This window comes from Palaemon carinicauda, chromosome 15 (genome assembly GCF_036898095.1).
Source record: "Palaemon carinicauda isolate YSFRI2023 chromosome 15, ASM3689809v2, whole genome shotgun sequence".
NCBI lineage: Eukaryota > Metazoa > Arthropoda > Malacostraca > Decapoda > Palaemonidae > Palaemon > Palaemon carinicauda.
The window spans coordinates 34295432-34315685 of record NC_090739.1 but is presented as its reverse complement, the minus strand read 5'-3'; the positions used below and the strand labels follow the sequence as shown (position 1 = coordinate 34315685).

The 20254-nt window shown below is 44.4% G+C and overlaps 2 protein-coding genes across 2 annotated transcripts in view; one reads left to right on the top strand and one right to left on the bottom strand.

Moving 5' to 3' along the window:
• Window positions 1-15332, top strand: part of Cog4 (conserved oligomeric Golgi complex subunit 4) — a 204862-nt gene extending 189530 nt beyond the window's left edge. Inside the window, exon 17 of the mRNA XM_068388278.1 lies at window positions 15115-15332. Coding sequence (XP_068244379.1) covers window positions 15115-15157 — 43 coding nt within the window. The 3' untranslated portion in view covers window positions 15158-15332. The remainder of the gene's footprint in view (window positions 1-15114) is intronic.
• The window catches only part of PolD2 (DNA polymerase delta subunit 2), a 115425-nt gene continuing 110325 nt past the window's right edge, over window positions 15155-20254 (bottom strand). The window contains exon 10 of the mRNA XM_068388282.1: window positions 15155-16033. Coding sequence (XP_068244383.1) covers window positions 15870-16033 — 164 coding nt within the window. The 3' untranslated portion in view covers window positions 15155-15869. The remainder of the gene's footprint in view (window positions 16034-20254) is intronic.

Here is a 20254-nt window from a genome sequence, read left to right as displayed (position 1 = left end):
TTCAGTGTCTCTGAACCTCTATGCCATAGCATCAGCAGAGTTGCCCGGTTGGGCAGAATGATCCATACCTTAGGCGAAGGTCTTCCTTAGGATCATCGACGGCTTCACCCCCGGCCCCCTCAGTCGATCCTTTCTTGTAAGGAAGGATCTGAGAGGGGATGTCCATAGTCGACCTCTCAGCCCTGATCAAGTTTGTCGAACAAACTTCGGCCAGCGTAGACCAGCAGAATCGATCAGACTGGTAACGAGGCGACAGGACTCCTTTAACCCTGGATCGGAAGGACGGGTACTTTCAGTTTCCATTCCATCCATCTTCCAGGGTGCTCGTCGAATTCAGCCTAAACTGCAAGTATTCCTGCTTATGATGCAGTGTGGCTATCCCGCCGTGGCATAGCAGGTTTGTTTCCCCAGAGAACTCTCCCTGCCTTCCTCTTGGCCGCTCAGGTGCAGACTTCCGCCTCCTCTGCTGTTTGGAGGGCTGGTCAACTCCGGTAGGCTCGGGTTTCGACCTTCTTCAGCGCCGGGAAAAGCTTCCGAATGCTGACCATGAGTGTGGGCTCATGGTATTTTGCTTGGAGCCTTCTCTTCCTCTGCCTCAACATCTGGAGTATCTGGCCATGATATTGAGTCAACCGCCTTACCACGTTGGAAACCCCGCTTCTCGTCCGTCCAGCGAGGTTAAGCAACGTCGGTACTTGGATGGGTGACCACCTGGGGACGCCAGATTCTGTTACCACATCCTCCGAGCCTTCCTTTCGGTTGACTGTGGCAAGACTGAGGAGAGTCGCAGTACCTGTTCTCAGTCAAGCAGAGTTTTCAGCCCTACCTTGGAACGTTTCCTAGTTCTTCTTTCCTCATTGACCCGTTTATAGTCCGAACGGTCGCCTCAGGATAAGTTCCATGTGGGGCGATCCAAGTTCCGGTGGCTTCAGGCAATGTTTAACCGGACTCCCTGGCCCTATGGGACCAGCGGAACTATTAAACCTGCAATGGGTGTTGACCTATGGAGCCTCTTGATGGTAGTGGATATTCTCGTCCTTTCCCCACATTCTTGATGCGGTTCTCGGACTCGTCAAAGGAAAGGGGGGGGGGGGCATGTTCCGGTCCAGGCCTATGGTCAAGACCTGAAGGATACCTCTCCATCATTCAGGCAGGCTTAAGGGCCTTAGTCTGGCCCCTCTTCAGATCCTACCGCTCCTGCCAAGTCGCCCCGTTGCGTGTCGACTTCATGCTAACCAGCAGGGGACGCATTTTCACACCTTCACATCTTGCAGTAGAGATACCGGGATGATTGAGATTCTCTCAATTCCACCATCGGCTCTCTCATTCCAGGCAGGGGAATGTTTCTCTCAGACTATCCGAGCAGAGCCTCATAGAGAGAGTGTACCTAAGGGTCTTTGACCTTGGGTAACCAGCAAGTGCTGGTCTGGGGGACCTGATCGCGACAGCTTGGAACCTCAAGCTTCCGCTAGTTTTCCCCCCAGTCTCAGACCCCGAGACTCTGGCAAGATGCATTCCGGTGATGGTGGGACAACTTCGACGCCTGCGTCTTCCCTCCTTTTTGTCTGCGGACAATGGGTCTCAACAAAACCAGGTTGTCTGTCAACCTTTCAATGGGAGAGCTCCACTGGGACTATGCGCAGAACGGTTTCTGGACCCTCTGCTTCCCCTGACGGAACTCCCGGGAGAGCTTCTCCCACGGCGCAGACTACTCAAGCAACCACACTGCGACATCTCTCCCGAACCGGGGCGTCGCTTCGGCTTCATGCCTGGAGACACTACGCTTCCTCCTCTAGAAGAGACAACCCGCTACAGTCGCGGTACGGAGGTCGCGTCATCTGCGATAGTCATCCACAGGGGTCTCCCAGGCAAAGTGAAGAGTCTAAGGTGGTTGGTGCCGTGGGAGATATACCTCTTCCCGTGAGGCCTCTTCTCCAGCAATAACGGTCTTATTGCCTTTCGGCGGGAGGAAACTCCTTTCCGCTCTTGGCAATGAAGCCTGTCGCTCAGCCTTTCCCTGACCTTCAGGCTTAAAGGAATAACTTTTTCCTGCCCGCTGGATCTATCCTCGCTCATGCGAAGCTACGATCGTCCCTGCCCTAGTCGGAGGAAGACCTCCAACTTGGAGCATGGCTCGGACTTTTAGTCCTTTAAGAGATCTTCTCAAGACCCTTTTACGACAGGCCTCGGATTGTATTCCGCCTTGGGTCTTCTGCTCACTCTGGCCACGGCCAGTGTGTAAGCAATCTTCTTGGTCTCTTACTACTCCCCCCCTTTCTAAGGAAGAGGGGAAGGCAACATTCAGGCTCGCTCCTGAGTTGTTGGCTAGACTCAGAATCTGAGGGTCCCGACCCTTCGGTCCGATTCATTCAAGATTTTGAGTCTCCATTCTGTGTCTGATGTCCCAAGACCTTCTCTTTCTTGCCAGTACAGGAATCGAGAGGTTAGCGCTGGGAACAGCTGCAGTTTGGCCTCAGTTGCAGCCGATTTGGGAACACAAGGAGGACATGGGGGGAGAGTCACCAGTATACCTCTTCAGCCCGGACTCAAGGACATTCATCTCGACCTGTCTTCAGACCCTCCCCCGTCACGTCGCCCTACAGCACGATGTTGGATACATCGCAACGTCCCTCGCCTTCGAGTAATACTACTCTGTGACGCAGGTGCTACAAGCTGGAGTCTGGAAGCGTCTGATGACCTTCGCAGCCCGCTTCCTGCAGGGCGTGACCCACAGGAGTCTCGATACGTTTTCTATCGCTCTGTGGTGGCTACACAACAGCTGGTCTAACCTCAGGCTCCTTTTTGGACAGGTAGCAGAAGGTTGAGGGCATTGTTATCAGGTTTTAGTCTGCTTGAACGAAAGAAGTATGTCTGGCCCTTACTTCTTTCTTCATCATCCCCTCTACGGGGAAGCAGCATCCTGGTCTCTGCATAGCTGACCTCGAACCTCTGCAGGTAAACCATGCTTCCTTGTGTTCCGAGTATTGAGTCAATACTGTCGCGTCCCCCATACCCTGACGAGGTGGTATTGGGAACGTCCTAACCCAGAGTTCCTTCTGGAACTCCAGGTCAACTGCCTAAGACGGGTCACACTTCTTCCTTCACACACAAGCTTACGTAGGCCACATGGTTCCTTGCGGTGCAAGGAACTTGTGAGGTGCAGGGACTCCTTTTCTCGAGTGCGACTCACTCGGATTCTGAGTCCCCGGATAAAGCCAAAGCCAGTATGGCTGGGGACTTTCCACCCTTCCTAAGGGATAAGTCACCCTTTGTAAATAGCGTGGTTTGTATTTCGGTTACGGAACAAATGACAAATTCGAAGATAATTTGTATTTTTCCTAACCATACAAACCTTAGCTATTTACACATATTTGCCCGCCAGCCCTGTCCCCCAAGACAAGTCCTACCTCTAAGTGAAAGTGAGTATTTACCTGTGTGTGAGGGGGAGGAGGGGTAGCTAGCTACCACTCCCCTACCCCCCCGCTAACTAGCGCGGGGGTAATACACCCTCGTTAAATTCTAATGGCTCGCCATTTCAGCTACGCTAAAAGTAATAACCCTTTGTAAATAGCTAAGGTTTGTATGGTTAGGAAAAATACAAATTATCTTCGAATTTGTCATTTTTTCCTTGACAGACCAGCGGCAGCAAACAGGAAAGCATCAACAGACTGATCTCTAGATCATTGTTTGCTGATGGCTAGTTCACAGTTTACTGATCGCTAGGTCGCCGATCACCAGATCACCAATTGCTAGCTCAATGCTGATCTGTGACCTCTAGTCCCTCCAATGACTAACGATCTCCAATTGCTAGCATTTCCAATCATCGATTGCTAGTCAATAACCAGTCATCAGCTTGCTGATCACTAGATCACCGATGGGCTGATCTCTGACCAGCCCATCTTCAGCTTGCTCATCTCTGACCAAACAGGGGGATCATAATCAGCTGGCTGTTCTCGAATTCACCATCGGTGCACAGACCACTGATTCATGGTCATCTGTTATTTGCCAGCAGTTCGTGACTCGAACTTACTAGTCAACCGCTTCCTATAGTTCCTAGATCAAAAGTTATACAACATACTTCTCGCTACTGGCCGTTTGCCATCACGCTAAAGTGATTGGTAAACGTTCGACAACCCTCATCAATGGCTTGCCAACAGGGAACTACTTGCGAGCACTCTCCAACTGCACAGTATCCACGATACCCAACGGTTAACCATTGATTAACATTTGCCAGATTAATTCTATTCTAAGGAATAGCATCAATCCCATCAGGGCGCGTGGTAAGGCTAAGCGTGGCCTTCCTTCTAAAGAAATTATCTCTCAGAGAAGAATCCTTACACTGGATATCGCTCCTGTTCCTTTACGACACGAGTCAAGAGGATCACCAAGGAGCTGTCCCTTTGGGTCGATGCCCACTCCATGTTGGAGTTCGATCGAGGGTTAAGACCTCAGGCCTTCATTTGCACAATGGAAGGTTGGGAGATTCAGTCTAGACAAACAAGAAACACCAGTTCAAGGCACTGTGCTTCGGTCTTTCCATTACACCCATCCTGGTCTCACAGGATCGGCTTCTTTCTCCGCTCTCTCGGGACGACTGACTGACCTTAGCAGACTCAGTGGCAACCTTGCATTAACACTGGAATTTCTGAAGTCTTTTTACCAAGATCCAGTGATCAGGGTAAACCTACGGAATCTTCCCTACATCCCTCCCAGGAGACTGGTGTATCTGGGAATGATTCTAAACACCAATCTCCACAAAAACGACTTCCATTCCAGGAGACTGGAGTCGGAAAAAGAAGAAAGGAGGGACCATAGTGCTGCACCACACGACCTCAGCCCTCTGGACAGAGCCCGAAGATACCTTCACTTAGATCTCTTAAGGGATGAAGGCCAACTTTCCGGTCCTTCAACAGCCTCATCGGTTCCTAACAAACCACTCAGTGATGTGATGGACGACACACCGCACACCACAGAGACTCACATCGACAAGCAAATAGGATCTGGCTTCTAGAATCTTCCCATCTAATAGTATAAACACTAAGATGGGCCAAAGCCCGTTCGGTACCACTTTCAGCCCGCTTCATTCCAGACTGGAAGAACAGGCTCGCCGACAATCTGTGCACAACATCTCAGATAGGTACTGTATACCGAATGGACTTTGGATCACCATGTAGCCGACAAAGTCCCGACTTTACGAGGTCCTCCAACTAGGGGGTCTGTTCATAATGCCCCTGAACCTCAGGCTACCGTTGCTCACCAGCCCTAAACCCCAAGGCGCTCTGGCAACAACGGTGGGTACAACAATGACGTTTATGTCTCGTCCCTGTTTTATCTAGAGAGGGGCACTCAACCAGGCTAGAACATCGGTCAACCTCTCAAGGACCCTCCTAGCTCCGCTATGGCATTATGCAGAAAGGTCTCCAAACCTTTTGTAGCTCCTGATAGAGCCTCCAAGAGAACCCTCTCCGCATATTAGACAACCCACTTCGACACCTACCACAAGCTATAGCTTTGCTATGAGTGTACGCCTGAAGACTACCCAATACCTCTTTGCGAAGAGGTTGTCTAGATACCTGAGGAGTTCCTCAGCATCAGTTTACCAGGCAGTATCACGTCTTGTGGGGTTGGCGTCATGGCAAAGTGTCTCTTCTCTCGATACCTTGATTCCAGCAATAGCGGAATCCTCAAGTATATGCAAGAGAAGATCCCCTATTCAGTTTCGATAGGTAAAGATGATCACTCAACCTTGATCCTTCACCTTCATACTGAAAGAAAGGGACACCCTTTCATCGATAGGCTTTTCCTAACTTATACGGACTTACTACTTGCCTTTCCCCAGTCGGAATTGAGACCTTCCTCTCTGAGCGTAGTTCAATCTCCGATCCCTAAAGGGACCTCCTTGTGTTCCACTTCACCAGGCAACAAATTTCCTCCTAATTTAAGAACACAATGTTCCTACACACTCGGACAGCAACCATACGAGTTAAGGAACTTCATGGTCTCTCTTTCAACATCGCCCATTATTGAGAAGGGCGAAAGACAAGGGTCAGTTTCGTCCCTGAGTATGTCACCAGACACAGTCTCCAGAGGTGACGGAGCCTACACAAGTCTCAACTAGGTAACAGTCGATCCAGATCATCCGTTACTGTACCGCAGGGTGAGGTATGAGACTTTACCTAAAGAAAACGGCAACAGGCTGCCCAGGTCCCTCCTCTTGTCAACACCGAGAGAGACTAGAGGAGGATCGCCGAAACATCATCTCGACCTGACGACTCACAGTGTCAGGGGCATGGTCCTTTTTAGCAGATTACTCTGTGACGCAGGTTTTACAAGAAAGGATGTGAATGCTCCAGGTGACTTTCACAACCTTTCTCCTGCAAGACGTGACCCACAGGAATTCGATACGATCTCTATCGGTCCTGTGGTGGCTGCACAACAGCTGGTTGTATACCTCAAGCTCCTTATTGGACAAGTAGCATAAGGTTTAGGGCACTGTTACCCGGTTTTAGTCTGCGTGAATGAAAAGATTTGACTGGCTCTTATTCTTTTCTTCATCCTACCCTCTCGTGGGGAAAGCAGCATCCTGGGTTCTCTGCATAGCTGACCTCAAACCACTGCGGGTAAACCATGCTTCCTTCTGTTCCTAGTATTAAGACTAATACTGTTACGTCCCCATACCCTGACGAGTTGGTATTGGAAAAGTCCTAGGCTACAAGTTTCCATCTAAAGAACTTCAGAACAACTTCCTAGGACGAGTCACACTTCTTCATACCTTCACACACAGCTTGCGTAGGCCGCAGTCCTTGCGTAGCAAGGTTCTAGCGAGGTGCAGGGACTCCCTTATTTCTTGGGTGCTTACACACTCAAATAACAAGCCCTCGGGCAAAGCCAAAAAGCCAGACTGGCAGGGACGTCCACCCTTCCTAATGGGTGAGTCACCCCTATTAAATAGTGTGGTTTGTATTCCAGTTACGGAACAAATGACAAATTCGTAGATAATTTGTATTTTTCCTAACTATACAAACCTTAGCTATTTAATCAAACTTGCCTGCCAGCCCTACCTCTAAGCAAAGTGAGCTCAAGCACAGGTGTGTGTGAGGGGGGGGGGTAGCAAGCTACCCTCCTCTACCCCCGCTAACTAGCGGTGTGGGTAGTAAACCCTCGTTAAATTTTAATGGCTCGTCACTTCAGCTGCGCCGAAAGTAATACCCCTATTAAATAGCTAAGGTTTGTATAGTTAGGAAAAATACAAATTATCTACGAATTTGTCATGTTGCTTTGCACTGAGCATTTACTTTTGCATTACCCAGGTTGTTAAAGGTCAGTTCTCTTCCCTAAAATATTGAAATTTAAAATTTATATAAGTTACCATAAAACTTCTGCATGACTTCTGTTTTTTTTATAGAACTTAGTGAGTTTACAATATATTTAGGCCATATGAGAGCTATAATTTAAAACAATATACTCTCTTAATAAGAGCAAATTTTTAATGCATAAATATAGTGTAAGACAAGAGAAAGTAATGATCTATGTGTTTAATTATGTAGTTTCATTCATAAAGCAAGCATAAGCAAAATTCTTTTACAACCAATTTAAAAATAGAGATGCATTTACCTTGCTAAGCACACACAAGTCATGTATTCTATCTATATACCAAGGCACTTCCCCCAATGGGGGGGGGTAGCTGACATCAAACAAATGAAAAAAAGGGGACCTTTTCTCTCTACGTTCCTCCCAGCCTGACGAGGGACTCAATCGAGTTCGGCTGGTACCCTAGGGTGCCACAACCCACCCTCCGCTGTTATCCACCACAGATGAAGCTTCATAAGCTGAATCCCCTACTGCTGCTACCTCCGTGGTCATCCAAGGCAACCGGAGGAAGCAGCAGGGCCTACTGGAACTGCGTCACAATCGCTCGCCATTCATTCCTATTTCTAGCACGCTCTCTTGCCTCTCACATCTATCCTCCTGTCATCCAGAGCTTTCTTCACACCATCCATCCACCCAAACCTTGGCCTTCCTCTTGTACTTCTCCCATCAACTCTTGCATTCATCACCTTCTTTGGCAGACAGCCAATTTCCATTCTCTTAACATGGCCAAACCACCTCAACTGTTCATATCCACTCTAGCTGCTAAAACATTCTTTACACCCGTTCTCACCCTCGCTACTTTGTTCCTAACCCTATCTACTCGAGATACACCAGCCATACTCCTCATACACTACATCTAAAACACATTTAAATTCTTTACCACTCCCTTCACAGCCCCCCAACACCTTACATCCTTCATTCACTCTTTGATGTACATCTGCTTCTACTCCACCATTTGCTTCAACAACAGACCCCAAGTACTTAAACCGATCTACTTCTTCAAGTAACTCTCCATTCAACATGGTATTCAACCTCACACCACCTCTTCTCGTACATCTCATAACCTTACTCTTACCCACATTAACTCTCAACTTCCTTCTCTCACAAACCCTTCCAAATTCTGTCACTAGTCGGTCAAGCTTCTCTTCTGAGTCTGCAACCAGTACAGTATCATCCGCAAACAACAACTGATTTACGTCTCATTCACGATCACTCTCGTCTATCAGTTTCAATCCTCATCCAAGCACTCGAGCATTCACCTCTCGCCACTGCATCAACATACAAGTTAAACAACCATGGCGACATCACACATCCCTGTCTCAGCCCCATGCTCACTGGAAACCAATCGCTCACTTCATTTTCTATCCTAACACACTTTACGACCTTTGTAGAAACCTATCTGCTTGCAACAACCTTCCACCAATTTCATATAACCTCATTACATTCCACATCGCTTCCCTATCAACTCTATCATACGCTTTCTCCAGATCCATAAATGCAACATACACCTCCTTACCTTTTGCTAAATATTTCTCGCATATCTGCCTAACTGTAAAAATTTGATTCATACATCCTCTACCTCTTCTAAAACCACCCTGTACTTCTAAGATTGCATTCTCTGTTTTATCCTTAATCCTATTGATCAGTACTCTACCATACACTTTTCCCACCACACTCAACAAACTAATTCCCCTTGAATTACAACACTCGTGCACATATCCCTTACCATTATATAGTGGTACAATACACGTACAAACCCAATCTACTGGTACCATTGATAACATAAAACACATTAAACAATCTCACCAACCATTCAAGTACAGTCACACCCCCTTCCTTTAACATCTGTTCTCACACCATCCATACCAGGTGCTTTTCCTACTCTCGTTTCATTTAGTGCTCTCCTCAGTTCCTCTCTTGTAATCTCTCTCTCATTCTTATCTCCCATCACTGGCACCTCAACTCCTGCAACAGCAATTATATGTGCCTCCCTATTATCCTCAACATTCAGTACTTTCAAAATATTCCACCCACCTTTTCCTAGCCTCCTCTCCTTTTAACAACCTTCCATTTCCATCTTGCACTGTCTCTTCAATTCTCGAACCAGGTTTCCTTACTCTCTTCACGTCTTTCCAAAACTTCTTATTCTCTTCATATGAATGACCCAATCCCTACCCCACCTCAGGTCAGCCGCCCTCTTTGCCTCAGTTACCTTGCGTTTTCCACATTTTTCTCTATATCTTTCATACTTCTCTACACTATTACTTTGCAGCCATTCTTCAAATTCCCTCTTTTTCTCTTCCACTTTTCCCTTCACTCCTTCCATTCCACCATTCACTACCCTTCCTCATGCTGCCTCCAACAATCTTCTTGCCACACATCAATTTATAAATGTATACACAATATAGTTTGCTATTTTTAATTGCAATATATTATGACCAATACCTAACACAGGTTACGTACTGTTAAAGGCATTCTCCATTTGATAGCAAAGTTCATGTAAGTATTTAGTTTTAATAATCTTTCCAGTAGTAATTTAATATCAATAGCAGTACCAAATTATCCAGAGGCCCATTTTAGTACTGTAGTAGGATTAAAAGAATACAGCAAAGCACTGGGTCCCTGTGTCAATAAATTTATGGAAACATGGAAGAGTACAATTTGATTCAGCTGCCATAATGATTTTCAAGGACTTTATGAGCTCATAGTTTTACAGAATTATTATTATGGTAAAACAAATTTAACCAGGTTACTTATTCAAATTTTGAACTTAAAATGCCAACCAAAAAGATTTTTTTTCTTACAGAAGTACAAACTATTGTCGGTTACTATAAGAGAATGGAAACAATGAAGTTGGAACGTGGGAGTTAACTTTTAATGAGGTGTTAACAATCTAGCAGGTGGAGTGGAGCACCCCCCCCCCCACCTCACAGCTACTTTGATTTCAGCCATCAGAGTATGAAAATCCCCTCTCTCTCTCTCTCTGACGAGACTTTTGCCAGAAATTTATTTTAAACTTTTCTTTTCCCATGTGTTTTTGTGATTGTTGCCATCATGCCAGTTATCCATTGATGTGGATCCTCATTCAGTTTGCTGGCCCTGCAGGAGAAAGAAGCTAAGAGGGATTCGCCTTTGGTGTTGTCCTTGAAATAAAAAAAGGCCAGGATCTCTCCTTTTTGCTGGTTCCCCTTGTGTACTGATGGCACCATCTCCTCTATGTGAGCCTACTCTTTTTCAGAAGGCAGAAGCACTGTGAGTATCGTGGTAGTCTATCACCATCTAGGGCCCCTTTGAATATAACCTTTACCGTTTCCTGGCCTTGAGCCATTCAGCAGAAGACATTCCTTCAGAGGGGTTTCTTCATGAGCAGTTGGCTGTTGTTCCTCCACCCGCAGACAGCACCATAGAAGAGAAACTTCCTGCTTCCCAGGAAGCATCTTTAAAGTAGGCTTCACCCATCGTCACATTATGAATGTATTACACGGTAATTACACCCTTAATCCTTAAGTCGTAGCACAAACCTCATAGGGGGTACACATTTGAGTTTGACCTCTACATTCACTCATTTATACATGTTTTTCTCCATTTCGGCAAGAATTTCATCATGCCAAAGACTATTTCAGCATCTGGCTAACATAAGGAAGAAAATTCGCTCTATGGTTTGTCAAACTCATTTTGTCAAACATTTTTGAAGTGATGTTTGAATGTTTGAACGGGGTATTTGGCCGTCAAACACATTGGCCACAGTTTGAAGAAAGTCTGAGTCTGACTTTTGTGGGGTGGGGCTTCATTCATTCACAAACCGTTTGCATTTGAGAACAAACATCAAACACACCTCAGTAGATCTTTATAGGTTTCTTTGTCCAATGCTCACAAATTATGCCAGTCATCTGGCTCTAATTCCAAATCAATAAGCAAGTTGGTATGTGAAAGTTGATCTCTCTTTAACAGCCAGCCCTTCATCTCCTTAGGCCAATGGCAATCATTAACATCTTCGGCGAGCTGCATACCTTTGCTTTACGCACACAAAAGCGTGAGTTACACAGACTTAGGCCAATGGCAATCATTAACATCTTCGGCGAGCTGCATACCTTTGCTTTACGCACACAAAAGCGTGAGTTACACAGAGTTGAGGACTGAGGTTTGATGTCCGTTTTAGTTTGACTGTATGACACTTATTGAAATCGTTGGACAATAGAGTTCACAAAACGTTGGACCATGTAAAAACCCTTTAGAGCAGCAGCTTGTCACTTCTGCTTCCCCGCGAGTGCTATTGCACTTCAAAGCTCACTTCTCAGGTTGCATATCTTCCCTTGCAGAGGTTGATAGCAAATTATTTCACAAAAAAATCACCATCTCTTCAGCCTTCTAGATCTTCCAGACTTAGACCAGTGTATTACCCTCACGCTCTAGGCACAGAAAGTTCCATCGTTGCACTGCTAGGAAGTGTCTCATTCTCCTCCTCATCACGACAGTGCGATAGTTCCAGCGCTTTCCCAGCTCGCCATCGGTGTTGTCACTCCTTGCGGGCGTCAGGCAAGCGCTCTTCGGTAGATTCCTCTAGATTTTTACGCAGGTCTCACCAAAGGACTCGTCATCTTTCTTTGACATCTTGCTGGCAAGTTAGGTGCTCTAGTTCCTTGTCCAGCTGCGCTTCGCCATTGCATTTCATCATAAGCTTTGTCATCGTTATCTACCAATGCCCAGTAATCCAGATATGCTTCACCCGTGAGATCTAAGTGGTTTCCACCTCCACGCTTCAGACGGAGTTCTCCTTCGCGTTCCACTAACCACTCCGGAGTCAAGTATTGCCATTGGCTTTCATTGTCCTCTGAGGACAAGGAACTTTCTCTTCATTCAAAGCAGTCCAGCTTTGATTAGATGGAGGGTTCTCCTTCAAGATCAAAAGAAGGCACGCAGACGCAATAAACGATCCTAAACCACGTCGCTTGAAAGAAGAAGCAGGGGTGAGTTACCAACTAACCCTTTCTCCCCAGATGAGAGAGCGAGTGTCTCCATCGGCACAAAGGAGCTGGGACCTCCTGTTCCTACGGTACCCTCGCTATACCTCACCCACATGAAAGATGTTGACTTCTAGGGATCCCTCACTTTCAGAATTTGATAAACAGTCCTGTTTTAAGCTGGACATTAGCTCAAAGCAAAGGGTCAGGAGAGTTCAAGAAATACGAGAATGAGAACACATGGGGGTTCTCTCTCTCTCCACGAGAATGAGACCACATGGGGGTTCTCTCTCTCCTCGAGATTTCATGGACAACTATAGGCCGTCTCTGATTGAGTTTTATTGACTGCACCCAATGGCTTTATGAACAAAAGCGACACAGTCTTGAGACTTTGTCTCCTATCTCCAAAGATGGAAAGTAACCTCTGAACAATTAGTATCTGGCCAGTCAAAGGACCCATTAACTCTAGCGGTAGTATCTCATCAACGGGTAGCTGGTGCCTTGGCCAATCTGTTGGCCCTGAGGCTTCAGCGAAGTTTAGTTCGAATGTACTGTCTTCAAGGTGTTAAGGGACATCCGTTAAGTTGATAGCTTATGCGAGGCATTTGGATTTCCACTCAAGGGCAGGAAGGCACGCATTGACCTTCTGTACTGCATGTCCCTTCCAAAACAAAACCTTGATTAGAACTTCCCTGGTCCACTTTAGCCAAAGAAGTTTTGGAGAAGGTCGAGGACCAGGTACCAGGAGAAAAGGACTCACTTAAATCTGACAAATCATCTCGTCTCATTTCTATTCTGCTTGCATAAGCAGAAGAGGTATTACAGAATCATCATGGGCACTACCATAGCCACTTCTGATAGATCCAAAGATTCCTGTTATCACTCTCTTCAGAGGCTTTTGTCAGTCCCAGTCTCCTTCTCTCATGCAGAGAGCATCTGTGATGGAAGCCACGGCTATGAACACCCTTCAGGCTGCCTCCTTGATTGACCACTGGTCTGGTACAGTTGGGTATCTTGCAAATACGGAAAACTTAACTGACCCCACAAAGATGCAGGCGTTGAAGAAGGATGTTGTATTAACGCTTACTAGGGCGGGTGAGGATCAGATACATCAGGCTGCCAACCAGTGGGTTAATTGGGTGTTGTAAGCACTATGAAGCTGTGACTTCGAGGATGCCCAACAAGAGCATCAGCTGTAGGGAGAACCTGGGCCTTCAGAATGCCGTTCTCTTAAGACTCCATCGCTATTTCCACCTAAGGACATCACGACCACGATGAAAGACTGGAGGAAGGTGTCATATGACTAGTTTTTGCAAAGGGTTGTGTCCTTCGAGCAACGCACCCAACCTTCTACCTTAAGGCAGTCATTGTCATCAGTTCAGTTTTTTCAGCCCATAAAGAAAACTGGTCTATAACCACAACCCATTCTCAAAAAGTCCTCACAGGTACCCTCCTTTCACTAGTTCGAGGGACACAGCTGAGGTAGGGGTAAGGGCATGCCTACAAAGGTATTAGAGTGGTGCTGGTTCCATGGAGTGAAGGACTTGACCGTCCAGGTCCTACGCTCAGGATACCTCCTCCTGTTCACCAGCTCTCCCCCTCCTCCAGCATCAACATCATCCTATTAACGACAGAACATCTTGCCCTTCAACAAGTTGGTTAAGATGTTGGAGAAGGGCACCCTGAAGGAGGTTGACGATGGGTCTCCCAGCTTTTTAAGTTGACACTTTTTGTGAGGAAGGCTCCTAGAGGCTGGTCATTGATCTTTCTGCTCTGAACAGGTTCATCCATCAGGATGGAAACACCAGCTAGTCGTACAGGAAGATGACCAAGGGACTTCCTGATAACAGTGGACCTAAAGGATGCATATTTCTAGATAGTGTCTCACCTTCGTCCTAGAAATACCTTCGTATAGTAGTAGACAGGAAGGTTTTCCTTTTCAAGGTCCTCTGCTTTGGTGTGTTGACAGCTCCACAGGTCTTCATGAGGGTGTTCAAGCTGGTATCTGCAATTCGGTTGCTTTACTACTTGGACAACTGGTCGATTCTAAAAAGCCAAGTAGTACTTTAAGACAGACTTCTCGATTCTTGATAAATCAAGAGAAGTCTGTTCTTATAAGTACTCAGAAAATGGTTTATTTAGGGATGGAATTAGATACCATTCGACGAAGTCTTTTCCATCTTAGGATATCACGTCTGCAAGAGGTAGCTCTTATCATTGGCAGAGACTCCCTGGACACGTGACTTCTCTGGGGCGGTTAGTTTCTGGAGGCCGACTTTTGTAACGGTCTCTTTAGTGGCAGCTGAAGTCATCATGGACTCCCCATCTTTAATGCTACCGGAGCGAGTGCCAAGAAGGATCTCAGATGGTAGCTGGAGGAGTAAAACCTTCAAAATCAGCTCTGTTTCTTCTTTAGAGTTTCATCTGTTTACAGCTGCATCCAAGGAAGGATGGGGAGCTCACTTAGGTCATTATATGGTATCAGGAACTTGGTCGGAGAAAGACCAACGAATTCACATCAACCTTTTTATTAGAGTTTAAGGCAGCCTGGTTGGCTCTCCAAAAATTTGTTCTCTTCTTAAAGTACACTCGATGAATGTTAGGAAAGTGGAGATAACCATTTTTTCCTCTAGGTTCGAACAGGTTGGTAGCTATGATTCCATAGTATATATGTGAATGGCATTTTAGGCTTAATGGATTTGTATGAAAATTAAAACATTGCTTTTTATATTTAAAAAATAAATCAGAATTAATTAAATTATAATTTTAATTTCAATTTCAGAGTTGATTTCAAAGCAGATGAAATAAAGAAGTTGAAGCTGTAAATGGACTATAAGGTTATTTATTAGTATTAATTGTTTACATTGTTGAAATAATTTTTCATAATTGCAAATTCATAACATTCCTCACTCCTAGTTGTTGTTTGAAGTGTTTTGATAATTACTCACTACTCATTTGTACTTTGAAAAGCAACTTTATTTTAAATATTCATATATAAACTACAGTAGTTTTATTTACTTACCTTATTTTATGGCTTACACCATAGGGGTTTTGAGAGCATGTTGAACATTTTAGTTAACCAAAGAATTCTACTTTGAAGGTGAAATACTCAATACTTTTCTTGTTCATGTGTTGTAGAAATTAAGATTCAGTACATACAAGGTAGATAATTCAAAGTGTATGAAGAAATTAAAATGTTTAAAACAAAAAATATTTTTAATATTTGTTTTATAACACTTGCTTTACCTATCATATGTGAAAAAGTAGAAAAATTTAGCAAATAAAAAAATAGTCAATACTATGGGACATTTTTATAAAATTTGCAACTTGCGTAACATTTCACCATGTCTCACAACTAATATTCATGCGCTTTAATCATCCAAAGATGAATTCTAAAATGAGAGAATCTAATCTATATGCATGAATAATCTATGATCAAGATCTACATCATGTTCAAATTAGTTTGAATTCTTCAAAGGAAGATCTAAATCTTTTGAACATTACTAAACATATTCTGCTATAATTTTTCAAGTTTGTTCACTTTTCAGCATCTGGGCTCGACTTACTGTCACATTCATCCATGCCCTCTACCGAAATGCAAATTGGACGACACTCCAAGGTCCTCAGATTTACTAATACACATGTGCCTGTTTCATTAAATTTTGGTACACTTACTAAAGTTACGTCATAATCAGCTGTCCCTGAAAATAAGATGATAGCATTAATATCCAATACAGTAGCTTAAAACTATTTAATCTGAACATAATTATGGTACAGTACATGTTAGGCAATTGTAAATCGACCTGCATTTTAAATTGTATGGTAAATATTTTTCATTCCTCTTATTAAAGTCACTTTAATCATCAATACCTTTCTCATAATTGGAGCACTTTGATGTTTCATGAGTTATATGTACTTTCAGCCTTAATATGTATCAGGATCTAAATCCTCATCTGTCCATTCTCCTTCAATATCAAATCAAATCCCATTTCTTCTACTCTTAACACATCGAAATGTCTCTAATCACGAACCTTGGAATTTTGTAACCAAACGTTTTCAAAATCCTCCCCCTATTTAATCTCGGTTCCCAATTATGTGCATTTGACGACATTCTCCAAAACTCCAAGATATTAGGAATTAACATCAAACAATGCTATGTATCCTTAGTTAGTAATAAATTATCAATATATCTGCAGAACAGGTAGCAATGCTGCAGTCTGCACTAAAACCAGTAGTAGATTGTTCTTAAATCAAAAGTTCATGTAGCTTAACATAGTTTCAAGAACTTCAGGATTTTCCTTGCATAAAGCAGCAAATTCAGAACAATTCTACCTAATGCAAGGCCTGCCCCTCCACTTAAACTTGTTCCTCATATTTCACTTTTTATTTAACTTGTGTTATAAATGCTATAAATTTAGTTACACTATCTAATAACTCCACATAAACATGAGAAATTTGTTAGTAATTTGTATTTTTCCTAACTATACAAACTTGAGCTTTTTACTGAGGATATGTTTTCAGCTTAACTGGAATCTAGCCATAAATTTTTATGCGAGGTGTCAACGACCTCCTGCTAGTTAGTGAGGGTGGGGTGGGGGTGTAAACCGGCCACCCCGCCTAGTATATTACGTTTTTTTATTGTTGGCAGTACTTCTAGGGGGACAGGTGATGGAGGGACAAGCATGAGTAAAGACCTCATGTTTGTATAGTTAGAAAAAAATATAAATTACTTGCAAATTTGTTGTTTGTTCCTACGAATATAGATACAAACCCTTCACTCTTTACTGTGAAATCTCCCCTCCTAAGGTGGGTGGAAGCCCTAACTCAACTGGCTGGGAAACTTGACCTGGGGTACAGCTATGAGCTCGTTAGAACGTAAGAGAAGTACTGTACTGTACCTGGCCCCTCGTGAACTCACAGAGTGATAAGCAGGAAAGATGATGGCCTGAGCTATCGTGGTGAGTTGAAAGTAAGCAGTGTGACTTGACCAGGTAAGAATAAAGAGTGAATAACACTTCTTCAAGCTTAATCCTATACATTGCCCAACTCCCACTTGCAGGGAGAACTGGGACATCACAAAATATTTAAAATATTTCAGAACAGGCAAGGGAAATGGTTGTTACCTGCAGTCGGAGGTAGATCAGCATGCAGACTCCTCTAGATGCTGTGCCCTAAGAGAAGATAAAGGAAGAAAAAACCAGTCATTCTGTCCATTCACCCCAGAATAACAGAATGTCTGCTACTTAACCTTTAAGGGAGCTGAGGTAGCTTATATCACTTATTGAGTGACCACCACAGGACACAGAGAGAAAGTATCCAGGTTCCCATGGGCTGTGTCTTGCAGACATTATTATTATCATCATTACTTGCTAAGCTACAACCCTGGTTGGAAAAGCAAGGGCTCCAACAGGGAAAATAGCCCAGTGAGGAAAGGAAATGAGGAAATAAAACATTTAAGAACATTAACAACATTAAAACAAATCTTTCTTATATAAACTATAAAAACTTTAAAAAACAAGAAGAAAAATAAGATAGATTACTGTGCCCGAGTGTACCCTCAAGCAAGAGAACTCTAACCCAAGACAGTGAAAGACCATGGTACAGAGGCTATGGCACTACCCAAAATTAGAGAACAATGGTTTGATTTTGGAGTGTCCTTCTCTAAGAAGAGCTGTTTACCATAGCTAAAGTCTCTTCTACCTTTACCAGAAGGAAAGCAGCCACTGAACAATTACAATACAGTTAACCCCTTGAGGAAAAAATATTTGTTTGGTAACCTATGTTGTCAGGTGTTGGGGACAGAGGAGAATATGTAAAGAATAGGCCAGACCATTCAGTGTAAGCGTAGGCAAAGGGAAAATGAGCCATAACTAGAGAGAAGGATCCAATAAAGTACTGTCTGGCCAGTCAAAGGACCCAATAACTCTAGAGGTAGTATCTCAACAGGTGGCTGGTGCCCTGGCCAACCTACTGGCTACAGGTGGTAAAGGAAGTCTGACGTCGCCAGACACCTGCTTGTAGAACCTACAGCATAGAGAGGTTTCTCGTGAATGTAAGGGACATTAATGTTATGTCGATGAGAGTCAGGATTTAGTGCAGGGTTAATGACCTTCTGAATCCAAGTAGAGACTGTATTCTTCATGACTCTCGTCTTGACAATGCCCATGCTTACAAACAAATGTTTGACGTGCGGGTGAGCTCCAGATCTGCCCTTGAAAAAGCGCAGGGACCCAGTAACAACTGATCACGATCATCGGTTACCTCACGGAGACTCAAAATGCGTAAAAGCCCGGATTCTGAGTCTTATCTACAAAGTCAGGGGTGAAGCTGAGCGTTACCTGGCCCCATCCCCTTGAATGGGCAACGACGTAAGAAAGACAATGCAACTCGCTGACCATTTTAGCCGATGCAAGGGCGAGAATGAAAAGTCTTAAGCGTCAAGTCAGGATCATTGGCCTGACGTAGTGGTATGTTTAGGAGCCCCTTTCAGAAAGCATTGTAATCGTACCGCATTCCAAGGAGGTAGTCTAACTTTTGCCTAGTCACTATGGGTATGTAAGCTCAAAATTCCACGAGGAGAGACAATGCCGTCTAGGAGGAAATGTTAACTCCGTTCAGTCTAAAGAAAATGCTCAAGGGTGAGTGATAGCCTTTCACTGCTGAGACTGAACACAGTTTTTCCACCCTGAGGTATAGAAAAAATCTCCGCTATTACAGGTAGTAGCATCGAGAGGAGACACGCCTCTTTCATCTGATAAGACGACTTATGAAGGTAACCCGACATCTGTTTTTCCACTGACTGTGAAAATCCTCTCTGTGAGAGGAGATGCTAGATAACCTTAACGCATGAAGTCGTAGAGAAGCGACACCCCTGTAGTATATCTCTGCGTGGGATTGCCTGACCAGGTCGTGGAGAGGAGGCAACACCCTCAGTACCTATGTAAGCATAAGTAGAAGGTCTTGATACCATTCTGCTTCCTGCCACATCGAAGCTACCAGGGTCATCAATAGATTTAGTGATGCCCTCACCTGGTTGAGATGCTGGAAGGTATTCTATAGAGATACTTGGATATCTGGTACTGGTTAGTGTACACCAGAAGCCTCCAGTTGAGAGACATCGTGAACAGGTCTATTATCAGCAAACCCCACAATGTCAGAACTTTGCTGGCTATCCGAGGATGTAAGAACCATTTAGAGGTAACTATCAGATTCTTCCAGCTAAGTTTGTTTGCAAGAATGTTCTTCTTGCCTGGCATGATCCAGGCTGACTGGTAGATCAAATTGTCTTCCGTCTATTGAAGTATTTTTACAAGTAATTGGCAGTGCATCCATGAAAAAGGACCTCTTTATTTGTTAAGATATAACTCTACTTTCATGCTGTTGCTCATCAACACTATGGAGCGACTGTTGGCAGTGTTTGAGAGCCAGAAGGCAGCCCTTATCTCCAGAAGGCTTTTGTGGTCCTACCAATCGGAATCACACCATAGCCCGAGAGCCATGTGCTGCAACAGGTGAGCCCCATACCTCTTTAGAGGCATCTATGGCATCAAATCCAGGGGTGGAGAGAAAAGATCTACTCCCTTGAGGAGATTTTTGTGTCTGATACCCACCAACTCATGTCGTACTTCTGCTTAGGCCCTGCCTGTACCTGAAGGTCTGGGGTGTCTGTGCTGAGACCAAAAGGTTTTTAGTTGCTACAGGAGAGACCGAATGCAAAGACAGCTCTTGGGTACCAGATGCTTCAGAGGTCCAGTGCCTAACAGGTGCAGCCAGAGGTGTGCTTGCGAGTCTTGCAAAAAGGAAGGAGCGTGTCGATTCCTTGAGCTTCTATGCTGCTTTGGGACAGAAAAACTTTGACTTTTTGAGTATCTATTTACATCCAGAGATATACCAGTTTTCTTTAAAGGTTGGAGAGGAGACTT